The sequence below is a fragment of the Phoxinus phoxinus genome, assembly GCF_949152265.1.
Source record: "Phoxinus phoxinus genome assembly, chromosome: 1".
Lineage (NCBI taxonomy): Eukaryota > Metazoa > Chordata > Actinopteri > Cypriniformes > Leuciscidae > Phoxinus > Phoxinus phoxinus.
In genome coordinates this window covers 25,155,950-25,180,552 of record NC_136876.1, presented here as the reverse complement: position 1 = coordinate 25,180,552, position 24,603 = coordinate 25,155,950, and the positions used below count along the sequence as shown (strand labels likewise).

General features: G+C 38.4%; 1 protein-coding gene across 2 annotated transcripts in view; it reads right to left on the bottom strand.

Moving 5' to 3' along the window:
* The window catches only part of grin2aa (glutamate receptor, ionotropic, N-methyl D-aspartate 2A, a), a 149,129-nt gene that overhangs the window by 33,853 nt on the left and 90,673 nt on the right, over nt 1-24,603 (bottom strand). For both annotated transcript variants that reach the window (XM_079629186.1, XM_079629187.1), the window contains one exon: nt 2,233-2,435. In XM_079629186.1, the coding sequence (XP_079485312.1) occupies nt 2,233-2,435 (203 nt within the window). The remainder of the gene's footprint in view (nt 1-2,232; nt 2,436-24,603) is intronic.

The following is a 24,603-nucleotide window of genomic DNA, read 5'->3' as shown; positions in this document are numbered from 1 at the left end:
GGACCGGACTATATATCCTGCCAGTGTCTTTGCATGCCTCAGTAATCCCTGCCTCTTCCTCAAACGGGCACAATGGATGCTTGAGTGGGAATTGTGCCGTTGGAGGAAAACAACAGAGAGCGTTGGCCTGTTTGCAAGTGGACATGTGTGGAATCCATGTATTCTCTCGAGTGTTTGTGTGTGTGCTCAGTTCTTTGATGAGACTAATCTTCATGCATACAGAGCAGGCTATAGTGATCCTATGAGATCATATATTCTTCGCCCTATTTAGCATTGTATTAAATCCAATAAAAGCCCCTGTGCATTTCTTTAAGGGACATGGGCAGTTCTCACAGTCTGCATTAATCATGGCTCACAGATCAACTTTTATGGCCTTTTACATACTTGTTACATGCCTTACAGACCTTTTACATGCTCAAAAATGTACACTACCTTTCAAAAGTTTGGGGTCAGTAAGACCTTTTTTTTAATTAATACTTTTATTCATCACGGATGCATTAATTTGATCAAAAGTGAGAGTAAATACATCTGTAATGATACAAAAAAAAATTCTAATATTTTTTATAACTTTATATACAAAAATTAAATAATTAAATGTACATAAATATGTAAATGAACACAAGAGACTTTCAAAATATTTGAAAAATCTTACCGACCCCAAACTTTTAAGCAGTAGTATACTTTTTTTTTCAAAACACCTTCATGTCTCTCTGACAATAAGCACCGACTCAGTTTACACCTGTAAAAATCAGATGTTTCTTCCAACCACATGTGGACAGTAATACACTGCCACACTTATACCCGATGTACTCGTTATATCATAAGAAAAATGGCATCTATGCTAATATTATATCATGTCCACGTACGTTTTCTCATGTGATCCATGTACTAATTGATATTCATGTTTACCAGTATTGTGCCTGTTATGTGCTATTCACTTTTACACTGTTGCTAAAATTTTACTTTGCACACTCTTCATATCACAGTCCTGCAAAGATGACAGAAAATGTACTCACATTTGCTGTCCTGCTGCGGGATACAGGAGAGCAGTTGCGTTTTAGACCAAACATATGGTGACTGGGTGCGACCTGGACAGTGAATGGTGAGATATTTTGCTAAATAAAATTATCCTGTTAGAAGAATTGCGTGATAATTTTATTATTTATTTTTCCATCTGTATCATCTCAGTGATGTTTTGTGGGGTTTTACGCATGCGCAGTAAAGGCGAATTTAGCTTTTTCAGGCGTTTTCAAAACGCCTGAAAACGCTAGTGTGGACAGAGAGCGTTTATAAACGAAAACGCCGTTTTCAAATGTCTCCGGATTAATGTAGACGTAGCCTTAGTCTCTCTGTATTCAGCAGTATCTGGGCCGTAACCAGACCAGATGGTGGACCATCGCCTAGACATGACCACAACGCATCCCTGAAGTGTCAGCAGAGATTGTGTCAACTAGTCTCCCCTGTGAATGCCTCATCTACACGACAGCCATCGGCACTGATCCTCAACAAACCAGTCTCCATACCAGCGTGATGACTCAGATCTTCAATCAGATGGATCTGAATGTTACAATCCAATGTTCTGACTTCTGACCTGTAATGTTGCCTGAATCATAATCATACTGTACACTGTTGGCTCATTGGCCAGAGGAGAACTGGCCCACAGACTGAGCCTGTTTTTTTCTCCATTCTGTCACCTGATGGAGTTTTGGTTCCTTGCTACTGTTGCCTTGTGTACTGTAGATGGAAACACTTAATATTCTACAATATTATTGATCTGCCGGCATTGACACCGTTGTATGAGAACTGAACTGATCTGGACGATGACATCACTGTTTTCTCCAGAGCGGCTACATAAATTAACTAAATGTATAACTTTTTACAACAAAAATGAACCATCACTGAACTTATTTAAGTTGGACTATGACACTATTTTTTTCTAAATCTGCTGTACAGACGAATCAAACTTTGTCGCAGTATTTTCCTGTTATCACTGTAAAGCTGCTTTGAAATAGTCTGTATTGTAAAAAGCACTATAGAAATAAAGGTGACTTGACTGATATATATGAAGCCATGCAGTCAACAACACTCAACATATATCAAACACGCTTACATCCCTCTTTGTACCTCTCTAAGGCCAAAACGTCAAACATCCAACAGTTTGAGAGTGATTTTTTGAGGTGTGAGTGATGGGAAAGGTGAGCATGAGGGGAGGTTAAGAAAAACAAGCCTCACTCTTTGATGTGTTTACGACAGGGCACAGAGTTTCTCATGCAGGTGCCCGTGAGGCGCTCCACATTCTCCACGATGACAAAGGGCTTCTCCTCTAGTGTTACAATGGTCAGGTGATTGTCGTCTGTCTCTGCATCGCCAAACGAGTTGAAGCGAGGCCACACCGGATATTTCAACGTCAAACTCTGGTTCTCCCATTTGCCCATCTGGAAATAAATCAAAAAGAGGAGTTTCATATTATTGCTTAATATTACATTTCAAAGTAGTTTTTTGGCATTATTGTTGTTTAATTGCAATATTGCCATGTATCAATGCACACAACAATAACAGATACAGAAAGAAAGAAAAACTAATGAAAAATTAGGTGTTAATTATAATAAGACTCATTAAAAAATAATTAAACTAAACATAAAATAAAATTAATGAAAAAAGTATTAATTAAAATATTTGTTTGGCTGTATGTGGAATGAGTTTAATTTTCAAATTATAGTAGTGAAAGGGAAAGTCTGCCTCTGCCTTGACATCACCAGTGTCACCAGTGTGGCTAGACTGTGATCACTAAGCCTGTATTTGCTGAGGATCCATCTCTGCTTTGTATCTTTCTCTCTGTCCCAGAGGACAAGGTGTGGGGATAAAGCAATGCTTGAGAGCAAATCATATCAGATCCACAGAGGTCAGCCCGACACATTCATCAAATAGTGCTACATAGTGTCTGAATATGCATCAATACACAAAAATTAAGACAGTGACAGGAAAAAGATAAATAACTAAAATAAAGATGACAGTCATTTTTAAAGATTCCAGTATAATTACATTTTAATGAACAACAAATAAATAAATAATAAAACAGCATTATGAAAAGCTCCTAAGCATATAACACATTCCTTGTATCCAAATATGCATACTTCTCTGCTATACCATTAGTAAAAAAGTTGTTCGTCAAATTAGTATAATGTTCTAATGTCTTCATTACACAGTAGACCAACAATACCCGGATGATACCCAGATTGGTGCCACTCTGGGGAACAAGAAAACAGTCTCAGTCAAATATCCATGGCTCAGATACATTCAAAATTTCCTAAGTGTGCAAGGTCAGTGTACTGGAGAAAGATGAACAGTGATCTCACTAGCTGCAGTAGTGCTAACCAGTGTCACGGGAAATTTGGGTTAATGCTGTTAATCCTATCAGCAAGTTTTAGGAGGCAGCCGTAATCGCGATCCTCCTACTCCTGATGAACCGAAGACTGAGGACGTGTCTGACACTGTCAGAATTCCCTTTATCAGCAGCACAGCCGCCGATTCAACCGCAACCTTATTAGAGTCAAAGCGCCTTTCTTTTTGAATTCCCCCCACCAACTTTCTTCAACGCTTCTTGTTCTACTGTGTGAAAATTTCATTTCATTAATCTGTTTCATTTGGTTTGATGGCACATTTCTTTTGTCAAGCATTGTGGGTAAAAATGGCTCACCCAGCTTATCTGTCTCAGCTGAAGACAAAAGTAACTCCTAGCAGTTTCTGACAGGCTTCCCATCCTAAAAGAATGATTAATGAATTCAATGTTTTCAGAGTATTTTCTTTTCTGAAAATAAAAGGACATGACTCCTCTTGTATTGTCAGTCATTTACAGAGATGGCATGCAAACATTTTTGTGATGTTGGAGTAAAAACGTGTAATATTCGGGCACAATTCCCACTTTGCGTGTCGACACACACTTGCTGATGATGGAGCGATAGGCCACAAGCAACTGAATAATTCAGTGTGTTTTGGAAGGGTGAGCTGACGTCAGCAAGCCCACCAATGAAAACAGAGTGCAAATGCTAAGAACAACAGAACGCTGCCTTGAGTTGAAACTGCACCGAGCTATTAATTCTTAATAGAACAGGATTCAGAAATTGCTAAACCTAGCTCTTGCTGCTTTTTTCTCTCTTATCTAACTTCTTTCCACCGTCTCATGAGTAGTACACACACTCTCTCTCTCTTGCTTTCATTCTACTCATTTCGGCCTCTGGCTCAGCTTTCTTTCCCTATTTTTCCTCTGTTATTTGGATTATATATGTTTGAGCATTTGTATTTGAAACTTTGTTGCCCTTGAAACACTTTAGCATAGATTCATTACAAATGCGCACACATACCAAATTGTAAACACTCTGCGCAATGCAGTGCAAGTGTTCTCTTGCTAGTTTCAACACTATGCAGTTAGCATCTGTGCGCCCATGGGCATGCTGGTCTGAAAACGAGGTGTGTTCAGGCGCATTGTTGGTGCGTTGCTATTTTGAGGCAACACAATATATTATATTATATACAAAATTATATTTTTTTGTAATTTAAAGGGCGCATTAGTAATATGAGCCTATAGGCGGATGCACAACGCGCGTAAAATATTAAAAATAAAAGGATTACAATGTAAAAAATTATTATTGTGTACATAAAGATATGGTGGAATCTGGCTTGTCCCGTAGATGGTCTGCTTGCATGATTTAACCTCACGCACCAGCAGATCCGTTTGCTCTCTGGAGACGCGTTCAGTCTTTCTGCTTGCAAATTCCGCCATGTAAATAGCAATCCACCATGCCACGAGCACAACTTGCTTTTAAAAGGATTGGGAAATTACACTGATTGGTTTATTGCACGTTACGCCCAAAACACACCCATTAATCATTAAGAGAATATAGGGACAACCCTTTTAGACAATGCGCTGGGTGCGCCAATTATTATTATTTTTTCGTCGTTAAACTAGCAAAAGTGGATTCGGACACGCCGTAAGTGCACTTGCGCCGTGCTCTTTAGACCATGCGCTTAGATCGTTAAAATAGGGCCCCTGATGTCTTAAGACCTTTCAGACTAGATATAAACAACATGTCAATATTCAAGCCAACAACACAAATGTGAGTGTGATATTGCTTTTATACAACTACTAAATAAACAAGAAGTGATTTTTGAGTAACTTTTAGCCTTTTTAAAGGATAATTCCGGTATTTAACACCTTGAGTCTATATTGTAGTTTGTTTTGGATGAACAAGAGTGGTGGACAACATTTTTTTGACAATGGTTCCTCTCTCGAGTTTTTGACTATAATAGAATTGTGAGTGTCCCGCGAGACATAAACATCGGTTATCGCCATCAAGTGGTCGGAAGTGTGCTAACGCTTCAGATTCAAATATTGAGCGGAAGTTACACGGTTGAAGTGTCTGAAAAAAATAGTTCCACTATAGCAAAATAAACGGATTGGAATCATATATTGCGACGATATATTGTTTATAATCATCAACGAACACCACTAACCACTCGGTGAGTTTAACAGTTTTGTAAACGAACATTATTGGCTGTTTTAATGACATTTTCGGACATGACCATTGACTCCAATGTTAAATGGGTCCATGGCCAATTCTTTTATAGTCAAAAACTCGAGAGAGGAACCATTGTCAAAAAAAAATTGTCTACCACTCTTGTTCATCCAAAACAAACTACAATATAGACTCAAGGTGTTAAATACCGGAATTATCCTTTAACCATTATTGCCTGCTTCACTACATTTTACACTTGCCGACTTTGAATAGAAAAAGTTGTGTGGTAGATTGAATGCAATCAGAACATACTACACGTACTACAAATAGCTGCGAACCATACTTTGTGAAAACCATTTAGAATGTCCTTGCACTTGAAAAAGTAGTGAAAGGAAAGGGTTTTAAATATCCTACATAATGCATTTATGAGGCATTGCAATCAAGCTGTGAAACCTTGTCTCTTTTGTGCAAAAGTTCTTTCCTTTTATGAACAGTGAATATTCTAAAAACCATGCATAAACCAAGAAGACACTTAAACAGGAAGAGACTTGCAAAGCGAGAGAGAGAAAGACAAAGAAATTGGATAAACCAAATTAATGAAGAAAGGCACTTGTGCTCCAGACACTAAGTAATGACAGTGTTTGAGCCACTCAAAATCTAATAAAACAACACAGGCAATGTAGCGCCTGTGATGAAAACAGTTGCATCCCGCCACTATGCGAAGTAAGCAGGCTGCGCCTATGCATTTCAATGACCTCATTAGATAAATATAATTAAAAGGGAACTTTGTGAAGCAATGGAGCAGAGAATCCAAATTAAGATGCTTAATTTCCTCCTCATTGTATTACTGCTCTTAATAGAGAAGCAACTTTGTTTTCTTATTTCATTTGAATATACTATGTTTGTGTTTACTATGACAGTGAAATTAGGTTATTGTGGATACAGGCACACATTAACAAGGAGGCCTCTGACTATTTAAGGGGCCCAAACTGTAGAAACTGTTCAAATTTACGTCTTATGTCTTACGTGTCCACATACAATTATCATATAAAAAAATGGCATTGTAAGTATTTAAATTACTTGCAAAAATGGAGTAAAAAAAAGTCCTTGGAAGATGGCGAAAACTTTTAAGAAGTTGAGTGAGACTAACATTGGCATACTGACAGTAAAATCACTATTGACAAATAATCTATATGAAACGTGAGGAAGTAATTAAACCAGTGCTAAAGGGGAAGTCAGTATTGAAGCTAGGGAAGATGGTTGTCACATGCTGGCTTGACTTGATAATCCAGACAAGGATGCTTGACGCAGACTAACGATGAAATAACATTTAATAAACACGGAAACACCAGGAAAAAACATCAACACAAAACAAAGAACAGAAGACAACTGAGGGTTTAAATATACAGTGGCAATAAGGAACAGGTGAGACTCTTATCAATTAAACAATCAATAACTATGACAACTAAGGAAACAGAAAAAGGGAAGCTAGGCAAATGGAACAGAAAGGACTTCGAACCAAGGACTTTGAGTCCCAAAATACATATAGACCAAAACCATGTACAAAGTCCATCTCTTGAAAATGCAGGGCAGTTCTTTCGCCAAGCAGTAGTGTGATATATCGAACTTCGTTTTGCTTACTGTCAGACAGGGTGCGGCACTTTTTCTTTCTGCCGCCAAATAACGGAGCATCTGGCAGCTAATGAACAGTTGACATATCACCAAATGTTTGTAAAAACAATCAATTTTCTGTTCATTCAAACAGACATGGTTATCTGTGATTATGTGTCTGTCTTGCTGATAAGACTGTCCCAGAGTGATTATAGTTCCACCCACTATGAACATCTGCAGGAACACACACAGGAAATAATGTAGTTTATGAGGAGACACAGCTACATAAAAATCCGGATTATTTTATTTTAAGGCAATTTAAATAAATGTATAAAATTGTTTAATTGATATAATACTTTTATTATCAAAAATGTAAATAGTGTTAAATGATTCATTGATACATTTTATAAAATAATTATCTAGAATTCTAATATTATTATTAATGAACAAATGTAAAAATATAATAAATAATACAATAATTATATAAAATAAATAGTTGTTAATAAAAATAATGTATACCTGTCTCCTCACAAACCACATATTTATACAAAATAAAATAAAAAATTATAAAATAAAATGTTTATTTTTATTTATTTTTTAAATTAAAAAAATATAGGAACAGGCTATTGCAAGTGAATTCAAGTACTTGTATAATGAAAGCTTTAGCGTAAGTTCTGCCAGGAAGACTCAATCAGCGTGCCATGTAATACTTCACTTCTAACCAATCATGTGCTAACACTCACAGTATAAAAGATCGGTACTTACATTCGTCTGAGTTCGCAGATGCTGACGCTGCCAATTACCTCCATCCTCCCCAACCACCACCAAGATGGTACCCTCCCCAACCACCACCAAGATGGTACCCTCCCCTTCATCCTCCCCACCACCACCAGGATGGTCCCTTCCTTAACCTCCAGGGGGGTCGGCTGCGCCCCTGCCTTCGTCTTCAGGCAGGATATAAAGATTCCGCTACCCTCGCATTGCTCTCTAAGGACGGGGCCTACGCCAAAGAACTTTACAAATTCATGCTTGCTGGGCTGTTAAAAAATATACGCTGTTATATCAATTTATCTCCCGAGTCTTTCTGGTAGAACTTAAAGTCGGCATGAAATCAAAATTGACCCTATTTACTTTGTTAGCGGATATTACTAGTCTTGTGGTGAACAATTAATCCGTGCAAGTTAATACACGGAAAACAATTGTTTGCCGAAGTTATCTTTAATCAAAGTTTGAAAAGTTACTTCCGGGTCTGGAATGGTTCTTTTTCTAATGACATAGGTTTGACGGCTTGGGTTGGTTAATCGCTTAACCACTCCCCTCAAACCGTTACTCTGCTATGGGCGAGAGATGGAGAGGAGGAGCGCTAAAGTAAAACCCTGCCCTCTGTTCAATATTCCGTTTCACTCGGAAATGCGTCACAACACTTGAGAAAAGTCGTTTGCAACTTCCGGTTCACGCAGACTTGAACAGTGTATGTATTGATCTGCACCACTGAGCCACATGCATGTCCTCAACTGGTTTCCAAACTGCATGCTATAACCTTCACTGGGAACTATTTATTAGATGCTGGATGACTAGAAAAGTCATTAGCACTTTACTTCAGGGATGAGAAATTAGCATTTTAATTGTTTGCGCGCTGTGCATTTCCATGGTCACGGTGCAAATAGATTTTGTGCTTGTAGATCTCAACCTGCTTCTATTCCAATCAACTTCTCCCCCCTTCAGGAGTGATTACATGAGTGTCACACAATATCGGAGGGCTCTGGCTTCACCTTCAGGCCCCATGAGGATGAGGAAGGCTTGTGACAAGCCTTCATAGATGCTCTGCCCTCAAAAGCGACAGAGAGGAATTGAATTGAATGAGAACGCCTTCGCCAGATAAAAACAGTATAATGCAAATCCTGGAGGCTTGCTTGCAGAGAGCTATTAAGATAAAATGCTCCATGTCTAATTCGGTTGAGGAGGTATAATTAATGACTCCTGTGCAAAGGGGAGGGGCTGTGTGCATATAAGCGCTAACCAAATAGCTAGCTGGAAAGCGGCTGACACTCAGCAACACGTCTGCCGCTGCCCACTCAAAATTCCACACTGGTAGAGCTGCAGCTTGCTGCAGAGTATTGACCTTGGATACTTCACTCTATATATTTCTACAAGCATCATTTATTACCAGGGCCAAAAGACGCATACTGTAAATGAATTACGATGTGGGTACTGAGTGCTGATGTGGGAGTCATACCCTGAGGGTTGATTAATTGTTCATATCAGTGCTGCAGAACATTGGAGTATTTGACAAAAAAAATTAATTCTGTTCACACTGACACGCTCTCGGTACAGTGATGGACACAGATGCCCATGAGACTATTCTCCAACTTTCCTAAAGGAGCAGTATACCTAAAAATGAAAATTCAATCTCATGACATTCCAAGATTTTCTTTTTTTTACCAGAGCACAAAATATGAAATTTTGAAAAATATACTGGTCATTCTTGTAAAACAAACAAAACAAAAAAACATCTGAAACCATATGATAGTTTTGAGTGTGAAACAGACCAAATATTTATATATAAACTTTTGCCAATTTTGGTTATTTTATATAAATATGTAGTTTGTGAGGGGACACTTACATTAAAAACTATATTAAAAACGTTCTATTCACTATATTAAAATAGATAATAGGCTACAGTAAATTATATATAATAATTTAAAATAATTATAAATAATAAAGTAAATAATTAAGTAGCCTAGAATTATAATATTTTATATTATTTAAAATAAAATAATGAAATAAAACAAAATATACTGAACACAGAGAAGTGAATAATAATTTCAACCAATCAGTTACAACTTAGACATTGGTATGTTTGTCACAAAAATGTACTGTACAGATTGAGATTCTGAAGACTTATTAAAGATTAAAGCAGATGGGTCATATGTACTACTTTTGTGATGCTTTTATGGTACTTTTGTGTTCCACAGACGTAATAAAGTCATACAGAACCAACGAGTGTGAGTAAATGACGATAGCCTGTTCGTTATGAGTGAACTATTCTTTTATCTTGCCATTTGAGTGGCCAGCGATTAAAGAGAGGGAAGAAACACTCATACGTTTATGTGGTGCATACTGTTCAGCCCATTAAGAGAGAAATTATATTCTCTTTTGTTTGTCAAACTGTGGAATCCATCCGTCATGTCAAGTCTGGGTTTTCTGTGTGGGCGGCAGTTGTTCTTATGTTGAAGTCCCATGTGGTTCCATGATCCAGCATTCAGCCAACATGAGACAGCGACAACAGATTCTCTGGCTGCCAATCAAAGTTGGGGCAGAGTTTAATCACGAAGGCTGAAGCTGTAATTAGCTCCAGAAAACCAAACTCCTCCGTAACATCTGAGGAGGATGGATCTGCTTTAAGTGTGAGGCGTTGATTATTTATAGTTCAATGATGGTAGAGGAGAGCTGGACTGAGTAGCATGGGATTTCTGCCTGACTGAGACATAAAGATGGGAAAGAGAGAGAGAGTTAAAGCTAGATTAGCAGAGGAATAAAGGACAACAGGGCTCTAATGTGCGTCATGAGGTGCTGCTGCACAGTCGTTTTCATCACAGCCTCTGGTCACGATTTACAGTGACCCACTCTTTGATTAAAAGCAGCGACACTGTCTGATGAACTGCCTCTCGGGCACAGTTTTGCCACAGCATCACCCATACTGCCTGCACAATGACCTGCTCAGTTCAGACATCATTTGAGTCTATTTACTGACACTTGAGCCTGGGCAATCCATTCGGGTTATGCTTCCTCTCACGCCAGCCAGCTAAAGCATATTCAGACGGGAATAGTTTTTCTTAAGGATTTTAGGCAAATTTGTGTTTCAAAGATGTACTTTGTGATTTTAATTCTGCATGGATCGAATACATTTGTGTCTTTCTCGCACAACCTTGGGTAAAAATCACAGAACAAAATACCTACTGTGCTTCAGTAACTTGGAGGCCCTTTGAGGAACGGAATCCCATCCAGATAAAAACGCATGTCATTGTGGTATATTACTCATTCACATTGCTTCTCTTCATTAATTTTGACCTTTGTCAAATACGTTAAAGTCTAAATTAGATGCTGCTCTGTCTGGTGCACCTTCATTATGAATTCAGACCTTTTGCCCAATCCATCCAAATCAGTACATGAAATCAAAGATCTTAATAATAGTATTCCCAGCAAAATATAAGTTCCAAATCACATCCAAAATAGTGCTTAAATTAATAGTTCACACACAAAAAAAGAAAACGCTTAAATTATTAGTTCACTTTAAAATTTAAATTAATTATTTACTCACCATAAAATAGTTTTGAATTTGAACACATATGACATGTGGAAGAAAATATAGATATGGTGGCCATCAATTAAGAATTTGTTCCAATAGGCCAAGGCCCGGTTCCCCAAACCGTTCTTATCGCTAAGTAGTTCTTAACCTATTCCTTAACCTCTCTCTTAACGTTATGGCACGATACCCGACACGTTCGTACGCTAAGTATATCTTCTGTAAGTCACACTTTCATAAGGTTGGTCTGGACCATTCGTAAGCTCTCTCTTAGCGTTGTTTGAGCTCAAGACGCTAGTCGCCGCCACTGTGCAGCAGTCTTTAGAAATCAGCGCAGCGCAGTACAAGTCAAACTATGGTATGTTGACAATGTTGTGGATCAACAATGATTTTATGTTATGGACATTTTAAGACTAATAATAAAATATGTTTGCAATGGATACAGGCCTATTTATGAAGTTGACTTTATTTGGTATCAGAACTAATATGGTGGTAATTAGCCTAGGCTATTTCGTAATGTCATTAAAGCGTTTAAATTGGCAGTCACTTTTGATAATTAAAATCTGGCAAACAATTTGGCTCTAAATGGCTAAGATCTATAAATGGGTAAGCATGGTGGTGTCCAGTAAGCGACCAACTATGGCAGGGATCCAACGTGTCCTTGTATTGAATCAAAGACGGCAATTTGGCAGGGGGTTGAAATTCGGCACAACACTGGCCGCGGAGCCGTTTAGTCCATGTAAAAAAAATTATTCGGCAAAACTTGACATTTTGCCTGACATCCTGCCAGGACCTTGGTGTGCCTGATCTGGAGGCAGCCATCTTCCTTGCTATGTCGCTCCATAGCTCTTTTTTGTTGCTGTTGCACAAGTTATTCCGAAAGCTGGAAAACAGTGTCACCTTGCAAGCTCGTTTTTTTACTGGTCGCCCGAGAGTTGAAGAATGTTGAACTTTGGTAAAACGCAGCGCTCATCACTGTCACTTTTTACCCAACCGTCCAATCATAGTGGAGGAACAGGCAGGACAAATACCACACCGACCAACAGCACATTTTGCTTGTACAACGTCAACAGATGACAACAACAAGCATAATAACGGAACAAAAAAAATTCAAACAAGAGCCAGAGCAAATAGGCTACTTTACATTATATCGACATTTTTATATAGAAACAATACAGAAACAAACTATCTGTGGAATGAGATACAAGTAACACTTCCAGGGAAATTCAATGTCATAGCAAAGCGCCTCAACTGAATAAAATCTCTCAAGCTCCCACAGCCAGGCGTTTTCAGCAGGGCGTCTACCGCCTAATCTTTACAGCTGGCTAAAAACACTTTGGTGGACACACAGCCTAAACAACAAACTATGATTCAAAATAGTAAACAAAAACAAAAAAAAGTAAAAAAAATCTTTATAACTTTGGGCCTTATTTTTTGTATTAAATTGTGTATTGTGTGAATTGAATTGTGGGCACAATTTATTTAAAAAAAGAAAAATATTTGTTTTAGTTACATAGTGGCCACATTTTACAAATGTATTCCCTCATTTTAGTTATATTGTGCCCACATTGTACGTATTCATTCCATCATTTTAATTTAGTTAAATCGTGGCCACAATTGAACTAAAACAAGAAAATCAATAAGTACAACGTTGCCACAATTTGGGTAATGGAATAAGAAGTCGTGGGAATTAATCTTTTCATCTTCACATCTTTTCAATGAATTTTGTTAGATCCAGTTCCTGTATCTTGTCTGAATGATTAATTCACAAATCTGACTGGTTTGGTTTTTATATTCAACTAACTGACTCAGTGATTCGAGTCTAATGAAGATAAAAACAATCAGTCACTTAAACTGTTCCGCACATAAAGCTAATCATATGACACCTGAATTATATAACGCATAAGCCACAAGAGAACAAATAAATCAAAAGCTTTTGAAAGTCATGATGTTGAGTAAATGATGATAAGTTTATTTTCTCGGTGAACTATCTCTTTACATAATGACTGAAAAGCTACAGGAAAAATAAAAGCATAATCTCAGCCATTTAGTCTTTAAACACAACCTGCCTAATACACAGAGCATTCACTCTATCCTGCCATCGACTAAAAGTCCTGGTCCAGTTTTATGATGACTCAACGTTTTAATGAGCCCTGACTGAACAATATGAAAAGCACATTGGGGGAAGGGCTTGGAGAAGGTGTGTGTTTTTTACTGCCAAAAAAAAAAAAAAAAAACTCTGAACAAAAAACTTGAAGGCTGTTTTTCAAGGTGACAGCAGTACAGGTTGAATGCTATAGTAACAGCACTTGTATTCTCCCACTCTCTCTGGGTGAAAAAGAAGGAGAAGAAGAATGGAAGCAGGACAGCAGCTTATTTCTTGCTAGTCCACGGCTTAGCGGCCAGGCCAATTCACCGCAGGTCTCGGGAGGTCACGCAGATAGGAGGATTACTTTAAGAGGGCCGACATTCCATTACTCTGTTGGACAATAGTATCAAAATAATCAACGATGCCCAGATTTATGGGCAATATCAAGAGGCCGCCCCTGAGCAGAGATGAGTAGGACAGAGTTGACCCCCCAGAAAGGATTCCTGACGGGAAGCTTCGGCCCCCGAGTAAATTACACAACACAAGCAATTTGCCACACGGCCGACGAGGCCCGGGAGCGAGGGGGAGAATGAAAGTGACAGACAAAGACAGAATGGAAAGGCTTTCTGCATAATTTTCAAGGAGATGGAGGGCACTTGTGAATCATTTCAGCTCATCAGTAGTCAAAAACACCTCTGTTGCCCTTCCCTAATGCCCTGCACCATTCTTAAAACATTCAACGCCTCCACTCCAAAATAAAAGCCATTTGTGTAAACAATTATTCACGAGAAGAAAGCTGAACGAAATCTCTTCTTAGGGGACTCACGCATGCGGTGAATTCTGATGTCTTTATTTTGAACACGGCTTCTCCCCATACAGACAGCTGTGTGGTGAAACCGTCGTCACACCTGCATAATGCCACGTAAATGTTTGTGCTCATTCTTCTCGTCTTGTTTGCTGAGGCAGATAGCTCACGGTGACACCAATAATTACACAGTATGGAAAAGCAACACTAGGATCACGTTTCACCTCTCCATATGATCACATGCTTGACTTTATTACGGACACAGATGAGTATTGGAAAACATCTAGCATACTTCTCGTTGAGATTTTCTTGCTCAAAGTGAAAGATATTCCTGCAGATTGCCGTGTTTAATTGTGTTTAATTGAATTGAATAACAAATAAAGGCTTGAAATATCTCACTTAGCATGTATTGAGTCTATATAATATATTAGTTTTACCTTTTAAGTTGAATTACTGAATTTATTTTGGGATATTTTTAAAGCTGTAATTATATTGGTGATGCTTTGGAAAGTATTTTAAAAAATAACAGAACAATAATAGGTCAAACTCAATTTTGAAGAATGCACCTTCATATTTCACTGTTTTGTTATATAAACCCCTGTGGTGAAAAATCTAGTTTTTAATGTTGTTTATATGTCTATGTGGTGTTTTTAATACGCTTTAAGTCAAACCATGTGCAAATTCATAAGTCAACATCATTGCTGAGTATTTTCTCCTTAAAACTGCAGTGAACCAAAGACAGCTTTAAAAATGCGATTTGAAATCACCCTTGTTCCCTTTCGTTGTCACTTCGAGTTACGTCGAATGACGACGAAATGGGGTTCGCTTAGAAGCCTATCATCTTCGAAAGAAATAAAACGAGCCAATGGCAAGGAAATGCCATGGGTCTGCAGAATTTGCATAGCGTAACTCCGCCCCACCGCGTGGGTATAAAAGGGAGGATGCCGCAACATGCAGATATGTTTTCGCTTCGGAGCAGGTAGACCTGTTTGCCTCCCACGACACTGCGCCCAGTTTTACTCCCTGACGAGGGCACTCTCGGCATGGACGCACTGGCGCACAGCTGGCCACGGGGCCTCCGCAAGTATACTTTTCCCCTAGTGAGCCTTCAGACCCTGTGCAAGATCATGGAGGACGAGGAGCAGGTCATCTTGGTTGCGCCTCATTGGCCCACCCGGACCTGGTTCTCCGAACTTGTACTCCTCGCGACAGAACCTCCCTGGCCAATTCCTCTGTGGAAGGACCTCCTTTCTCAGGGACGGGGCACCCTATGGCACCCTCGTCCCGATCTTTGGAACCTCCACGTGTGGCTCCTGGACGGGAAGAGGTAGGTTTGAGTACCCTCTTGGGACCTCTCAGTGGTTCTAACTGCCCTGCAGAGTGTTCCCTTTGAGCCTCTGCAATCAGTGGAGCTTAAGTTCCTGTCAATTAAGACAGCGCTCCTGGTTGCATTGGCCTCCATTAAGAGGGAAGGGGACCTGCACGCATTTTCTGTAGACGAAGCGTGCCTGGAAGAGGGTTACATCCGTAACCGAGACGTTCTCTGTCACAAGCATGTTGTAACCAATCATGTCAACGTGTGGGCGGGTGTTAGCATATCATTACTATGCTGCGAAGTCTCAAGAGAAGCCAGGTTATCCCGGTATATGTTTCTGCTGATATGAACAATCGGGTATATTTAGCAATATAGCAGGTGAATTATGTATATGATGTGTATTACGATGTTATGGTGAACTTTATGCCTTTCTCCACTGACGTTCTGTGTTGTTCGAAGCGTTTCTAAGGATTCTGATTGTTAGAAGGCAGACTGAGATGGCGAACGGGAATGTGGTTTGTGTAACATTAGCAACACATTATTAGCTGTTTGATAACGTAGTCAAGAAAAGACTAATCATATTAATTATTGTATTACTTCCACGTGTTCTTCTGAATCAGTTTCTGGTTCAAACATATGTGGCTGAATTAAACCAGTATTTTCACTTGCCATTGTGCAGTGTTTACAGTTGAGCGAGTGGATCATGTATAGATTGGTGCAGGTATGACATCATTTGTAGGCCAACCGGCAGTTACTGTACGTACACACCGCCGCCGACTTGAGCTGCAAAGAACCTCTGGCCGCCCTGTCAATGACACTTGTCAAAAAGTACGGGGGAAGCTTGTTGACGCTTTAGCCGCTCTGACGTAGCAGCGGGAGAACATGAAATGTAAACAGAAAAAAACAAGCAATACATTGACACTAGAAACCTTTTATAATGACAACATTTTTATAACCGTTTTGGTCACATTTGGTCGGGAAAAAACAAATAATATGCAAATAATATGTCGGGTGCAAATAATAATAATAATAATAATAGCTAATTATTCTTAATTAGCTATTATTATTATTATTATTATGATTTGCATCTAGTGCAATTGGTCAAATCAGTGTTACCGTAAGCAAATTAATTGCATTCCCGCTTAAAACGTTCGAAAATATTTCCAATAAAAGTGTATCACTGGATCATTATGGATCATCGCAAAGTTGTTGTGTTTGGTGCTGCTGTATTGTATTTGCGGAGAAGACATCGGACTCAGAGATTTTGTTTTGGTAGGAATGAAAGTTTACATCATATGTTTCTCAGGAATCAGCCATCGCGAAGGACGTCTATATTCCGATTGGTTGCTGGTGTTTTGCCGCTGAACCGCGTCATAGCTCATTACCATAAAGTTGAGCTACTCACAACTTTCTGATTGAAGCTCTGGTCGCTCAAAACGCCCAAAACGCGACGCCGATGGATTTGACGCTCCTTGCAGCTGAGAGAAGCCAGCTTCCATTTAAAATGAATGCCTTCCAGTAACTTTGGAAGCTCAAGTCGGCGGCGGTGCGTACGTATGGTTAGCATCACATTGGTTCCCTCAACAAAATCCAAATAGGATTTTCCCATTGACTTTTGCATTATTGCTAAAACAAGCTATATGAAAAACAAAAGTTTATGATTCTTGCACGTTTTGTCCATCAAGATAATTATCACAGATGATCACAACTAGAATTTTGAAGCCTAAATGCACTCTCTAGAAGTAAAAAGCTAAAAGTAGGCTATAAACAAACTGCACCACTATCCCACAAATTCAATCTTTCAATCTCTTTCAGTTTTTATCTAAAAACCGTTTCCTAGAACGTTTGAGATAGAATAGTTTATAAGAGCACAATTATAAGCATAATGAGCCTGTAAAAGCGGACTAAGTTTACTTGTTCGCCGTGAAAATGTTTAATCTTCTCAACACCCTCTTTAGTCCCATTTAGCCACTTATTAACATCCGCCTTTTTCAAGACACGTAACAGCTTAAAAAAAATCACGAGTGGGGTAAAATTGTATGTGTTTTATGTCATAGCATAAAACGTGAAAGTGTCTTGAGCTTGTGTTCACCACAGACCTTATTTCGGCCATTTAACTAAAAAAAAAAAAAAAAACATTAAAAAAAAACATGGACTTCAGGACGATGCTAAATACTTAAATGCTAACTCACTTCCACATTTTGACCTACAAAGTGATGTCATACCTGCACCATTCTATTCTGAGCTGCTGTGGTTGAGTGGAGGCAGGGCTAATTTAGATGTTTAAATATGTTTTTATTATTCATAGAGAGTAGAAATGTTGTTAATGTTTCTCACAGCGCTTCTCCAATAAGAAACTATTAATGTTAGAATTATACAATATAAGATTAAAATAACATATACTGTATACTTGCGATGTTGCTTGTGATGTTCCTCATTTGTAAGTCGCTGTAAAGTGTAAATGTAAGAGAACATCACATACTATAAAATAACTGTAACATAACATACTGTAGCATAACATTATGACATAACATACTGTAAAATGGTATAAAATAACAACAACATGACATGCACTGTAACAGATATATACATTTTTAAACAATGATGATCAGATTATGTTAGCATGAGAGAAAGAAGAGCAAAAAAAAAAAAATTCATTTCAAAGTAAACAAAAGAAATGAGAACCGATGGTATACATTTATAGAAAGGAGTGAAGTGAATGCTAAATTACCCAAAAAAAGATATCTTCTCAAATTGGATTATTTCAACAGCTTCTATAATTTTAACCTGGGTCAAAGATATAGAGATGAAAGGAATATTACCACTGTACCAGGCCCAGCTTTATGATGTAAGGTGGGCCATAGGGCTCAAATTGTAGGGCGGACAGGCCAACACTTAACCCCTGGTCACTCTAGGGCGACTGTCACTGAAAGGATAAAATTTTCTGTGAAATGTTTAATAAAAATGCAAGCCCCGGGATCTTTTTGTTGCTTTCCTGTGTCCAGACTGAGAATGAGAATTTCTGCTATAAGACCGAGCCAACACGATCTCATGAAAGTGTGTATCTATACCACAAATATTATTTCTCGTAGTATTTATACGCCAAAAATATTTTTTGCGTGCATATGCTATGAACTGAAAACCCATGGGTAGGATTAGGGGTGGGGAGTGCGTGCGTATTACACGCCATAAAGTGCGTATAATATGCATGCAAAAACTGCGTATCATATGCACGCAAAACCTATTTTTACCGTATAAATGGCACGAGAAATAACATTCGTCGTATAGATACGCACTTTCATGAGATGGGGCTGATCGAGCACAGCACCTCACTGTTGACCATGACAACATGCAGTGAGACTGGACTGTCCCATCAGTCAAACTTTGTTGATTTGATAGTGCGTAAAATTAGGCAGCAGACGAGCACATCATCAAGTGTATCGCCACAGCAGAACGCAGTGGCTATGAAGGGCAGAGCTGTGATCGTCAGTGTAGTGAGGGGTGGAGATGGAGAGGGGCACAGCTGTAAGTATGACGGACAGCGGAGGTGAAGAGAAGCACACCAGGCTTACTAAAGAGAATTACACCGTATCTCTGCTGGATGAGTCAAAGCCAGTGCAGGCAGCAGAAGCCCTGCTAAAGCTCCCAGCCTTGTCTGTCTTTGTATTTATCTTTTTGCTTCTTTTTCTTTCTTTCTTTCTTTCTGCACATTTGTTTTGTCAAATCAGTGTACAAGAAGAAAAATAAAGTCAAAACACAATAGACCAAAACATAACTAGTATTAACAAAATAAAATAAACCAAACAAATTCAATAAAATAAGATAACAGTGAAAAGCTAAAATAAGAAACAAACAATGAGCAAATGTAGTTATGTTAATCATGAGTTTTGAAAAGAGATAAAAAAGACTAAATGTGTCTTCCTTCTTTTTTTTCTATCTTTCTTTTATGAGAGAGCTGTTGGAAGGTCAGACCCCAGCAATTGCCCAGGTGGCACAGTCATTTTCCACTGTGAGAAGGCACAAATGGCAGTGGGATCCTTTTCACACTGACATAGTTTACAACAACTGTCTTCCACAGATTCAGTTGCAAGAACGTCCTGAGGGCATCCCACCACCACCTCTAACTTAGTGAGCAATGAACTCTCCTTTTTATTGTTCCATGTGTGTGTATGTGACAGAAAAAGACAGACAGATAGAAATTCTGTATGTTGACTGTTACTTGACCAGCAATTATGCCCCTCAGAGTCTCAAATCTTTCCTCCATCTAGCGGTCAATCCTCTGTCATGGAGAGATCACTCAGATAAATATCTTTCTCGGCTAAGGTGCCCACAGGTTCAGCGCCATGGCCCCATGCGGCAGCTCTGTCAATAAATGAAATTCTGAGGGCAAACTGCAGCGAGCCACAGTCCAGCAGATCTCGGGGATCAGATTTTGATTAACTCAAGGTTCAGATGATTTCCAAGTTCACTGGCTGCAGTAATATCTGCGCTTTGAGCCACTGGGATGAGCTTCAGGTGTTGTAACAAACACTTTTCAAGCATTGGACACGTGTGGCAGACAAATAAAGCAAACAACTAGATATTAGATGGTCTAAACGAGGTGAACAAAGTGTGCATGGTGGACTACAGTGTTAGATTCATGAATATGTAAGTACAAAGCCAAGATTATAATGTGAATTATTTACTGACTTGCCTATGTATGATTCAGCAGCACTTTGCACATCACAGACTGTGTGTTTCATGATTTATACTGAGACTTGCACTGTTATGTTGGCAATATGTGCCACACAAACACACGCACACACTGCTGCCCCTGTAAGACCGGAGCGAGTGGCCATGTGGCCCCTGACTGTACCAGTCACTTCCAGGCATTGAAGAGGCCCATCAGCAGCCAAGATGCTCAGTCTTCATCTGTTTTAATTAGCCAATCATGTTCTCCTCCTGGCTCTCCATGAGAGCACTTCTCTCCCGCTTGGCGTCAAAACAGAAACACAGTGTAGTAGCTCAACCACCACCTCCCCCCCATGCTGGCCTCATCAAGCCTCGGGTTCTGGAGCCTTCTTCATCACTCCTTCATCTCTAATAGGCATTCAGACCAGCCCTCAACACAGCAGCTGGAGCAGGGTCTTGCCAGCACTGCCTGTTTGGCTTGAATGCAGAATGATTGGTGGTTTTGTGAGGCCGAGACTTTGTTTTGTCCATTCCATGTTACACTGCCCAATAGGTAGACCACAACATTTACATCAAAGGCAGCTTATATAGGCTATATATAAGAGAAGAGGGAAAAATTGGAGGGGAAAAAAACAATTCATTTACACAAAATAACTTTTCTTTGCATCCAAAAATCATACAAAAAAGGTACAACGATATAGTATAAGGTAACATTTTACCATATACTTCAAAATATAAAACCATATGAAATTATAACAATAGTTTTCTATAATGGTTCTGCAAGGTACAATTTCTTTATTTTTATTTTATTTTATATTACTGAGGTAAATTTCAGACATTTCAGTCTGTGGACTATCATGCTGAGCACAGCAAAAGAAAAGCACAGCAAAAAAAAAAAAGCAGTGGAAAAAAAACTAAACAATAGTTATTTCTTAAACTGAAAAAGGAGTTTGATATGCAGAGCACTGGTGATATTTACTTGTGATGGTCATATTGCTCCTGCATCTACTCTGAAATGTCAGTCACACTTGAAGCATTTCATCAAGACTTTGCATACTCTTCATTAATGCATCTATTTTGGTGTTTTAATGAATGCACACACAAAAAACCTTGAGAAATAAGAAGCTCAGAGGTGACAGACATGACAGTGTCATGATGACAGCATAACCGTTCCAGTCACAATAAGATACGTTGCAACAAACAAAGAACAGACTTATGTTAGTGTTTGGCAGAGCTGCCCAGATATAACTTTGTGAATGAAAATGACTGTAAAAATTGTGTAAACTGCTTTCATGGCAGCCTGCAAGGTTGTGACATCATTAATAAACATTGTTTTACACGGACACTGTTTTTTACAGCCAAAACCCAACAGTGTATTCAATCATTTATATCTAACTGTAGTTCTAAAGGTAGCTGAAACAAATTTCCAAAGATTTCCCAGTGCTCCAGTGAAGAACAACAACTGATGCTACTACTGCAGCTCTAGCATAAAGGCAGATTCACACTTACAGTGATTTATGGTTACTAAACGAATGGATGTCATTCTTTTTTAGAGTTAGATTTGATGATTTCTGGTGACATAAGCGACAAAAAACGATGGCAATGTGGAAGTTATTTTAAATTTATACTAATGACTATATGACAAATATAGTGTTGACAGTAGCTGGATTTCTGCATTTTTATTCACATTTTGCAATACTGTGCAAAAATGTGCATATATTTTCCAAATGCACATATGCAAATCACCACCTTCTATTTATTAAATTCCTGAGAGCTACACGTTTGACATGTAACTCTGCGTGTTCTCCTTAATGATTTTTTCTCCTAAAGCTCCCCTCAGTTTTGTACACAGGCAGACCTATGGTATCAGGGTCATGTCTTCAAGCTATTCACCTTTGTCATTCTTTTGTGCTCAGTTACTGCCATTGGTGCAGTCTTTGTGCAATATGCTTTATGACGTTCTGCAGACTAATGGCCACGTGGACATGTCGTCAGGGCAAGGTGTGAGATATTGCTTTGGTTCAACAGGGCTGTAAATCTGCCCCATGCTTTTGTCTTTGCTCTGCCAGCACTTCACACTGATGAATAGGTTTTGTCAGATTAATATCAACATAGTGTGGTGTCAAACTGCATTACTCTGTGGTTCTGTTCCTTAGAGCTACACGTTTGACATGTAACTCTGCGTGTTCTCCTAAAGGATTTTAAGAGTCCCCCTCAGTCTTTTACACAGGCAGACCTGTGGTAGCAGGGTCATGTCTTCAAGCTATTCACCTTTATGACTTTTTGATGGTCTTCCGTCCTCCCCCATGAAGCTAGTGCTGTATATTTCCAATCCATTGAGTTGAAACCCAATTGAGAAGGTTCACTGATGAGTCAGTAGGCAGTTAGTATGCCGTGAGGTCGCCACATTTGTGTGGATATTTCCAACTAAGTTGTAATTATTTTCCTAACACTTGTAGTCCAATGTTTTCTGTCATCTGTTCTGTTTCCAAAACTCTGTCCAAAGGCGAAAAATAATATGTGACAGCACACAGCTAGAGTGACAACCAGTTCAACATTTTATCCGCTTTAATCAACATCAACAAGAGGCAACTTGACATGGAATTAATTAATGTAATTACTTTCATGTGGATTTAATTTGGCACCATAGCAGCTTGATCTTTGCAGCTGTCAGCTCCCTGATAAAAGGAGGGAGGAGAGCGTTACGTTTGTACATGGCCACTGGCGAGCGCAGAGTGCAAAGAGTCAAAGGCTATTTTTAGAGTGACTGAGGCCCAACCACTGGACTGTCTGCCATCACAAAAGTCAGATCCCATGTAAAAATCAGGAGGGGATTTATTATTATTTATTTATTTATTTTTACCATGGCGGAAAAATATAAATACCATGATACACTACCGATCAAAAGTTTCGGGTCAGTAAGATTTTATTTGAAATGCTTTTGGAAAAAAGTCTCATGTTCAACAAGGCTGCATTTATTTATAAAAATAGAGTAAAAACAGTAATATTGTGAAATATTATTTCTATTCAAAATAACTGTTAATAAGAATTTGAACCTATTTTAAGATGTAGCTTATTCCTGTGATGACAAAGCTGAATTTTTAGCATCATTACTCCAGTCTTCAGTGTCACACGATCCTTCAGAAATCATTGTGATAGGCTGATTTGCTGCTAAATAAATTGTTCAATGTTGAAAACAGTTGTGCTGGTTAAAATTTGTACGTTTTTCTGAATTATTTGATGAAAAGAAAGTTTGAAAGAACAGCATTTGTTTTTAAATAGATATCTTTGTAACATTTTACATTTCTGTATTGTCACTTTTGATCATTTTAACACATCCTTGCATAAAAGTATCATACCAAAGTACAATGGCATTTCTGACAACCACCTCACGGTACAATATGCATTGCAACACATGTCACGATTCATTGAGATGCCTCACAATATCATAATTGGATCGAGATTGAATCTGCAAGTGAGAGACAGACTGAGCATGTGGGGGAGAGAGAGAGTTAATCTGCGGTATCAGTTTCAGCCTCTCTTGTGCAGTTCATTTCACTTTTGGCCAGTGCTGCATCTCATTGAATCAGCATTGATCACGGTGAGAATCGCTGGTTTCAGAGTTTACGCTTATTTGGACGACCTACTTCATGATCTGAACTGTAGAAATTGATAATCAGTTGATAAATAAATAAAAAATATCAATTAAAAGACCTGAACCAGTGGCAATTGTATTGGCAGAGCTCTGAATAATTAAGCATGGTTTATACAAAAACATCTTTAAAAAAAAAAAAAAAAAAAAAAAAATTAAAAGTAAAATGCCTTCACATACAGTCAAGCTACCTTTTGTACACTGAATTTAAAATGTCCAAAAAAGTCTATTCTTTTGAAAAGGTTGTTTATTTGACACTGTTTAAACATTTTATTTTACTAAACTGAATTGAATTCAGTTCTAAAATAGAAACCATAAAACTGTAAACTTAACTTGCAGTTCTGAACAAAAGACAAAAGTACAAAATACTGGCTAAGTGCTTTTGTTGTTTTGTCCACTTGAAACCAACCAGTGAACATGAACTACCAGCAAGTGAATCATAAAACTAAATATTAACACTGCATTTCGTGTTGGTTCAGCAAATATTTTCTCCACACTTCCATTAGGCATTTTGGAGAATATTGCATAGGCGCAACAAGTTTAAAGTGCTGTGAGTTACACTTACACACTTACTTATCAAGGAGTAATTTAATCCTATTAAAATTATTAAAATATATATTTTGGCTGTACATTTTTTAAGA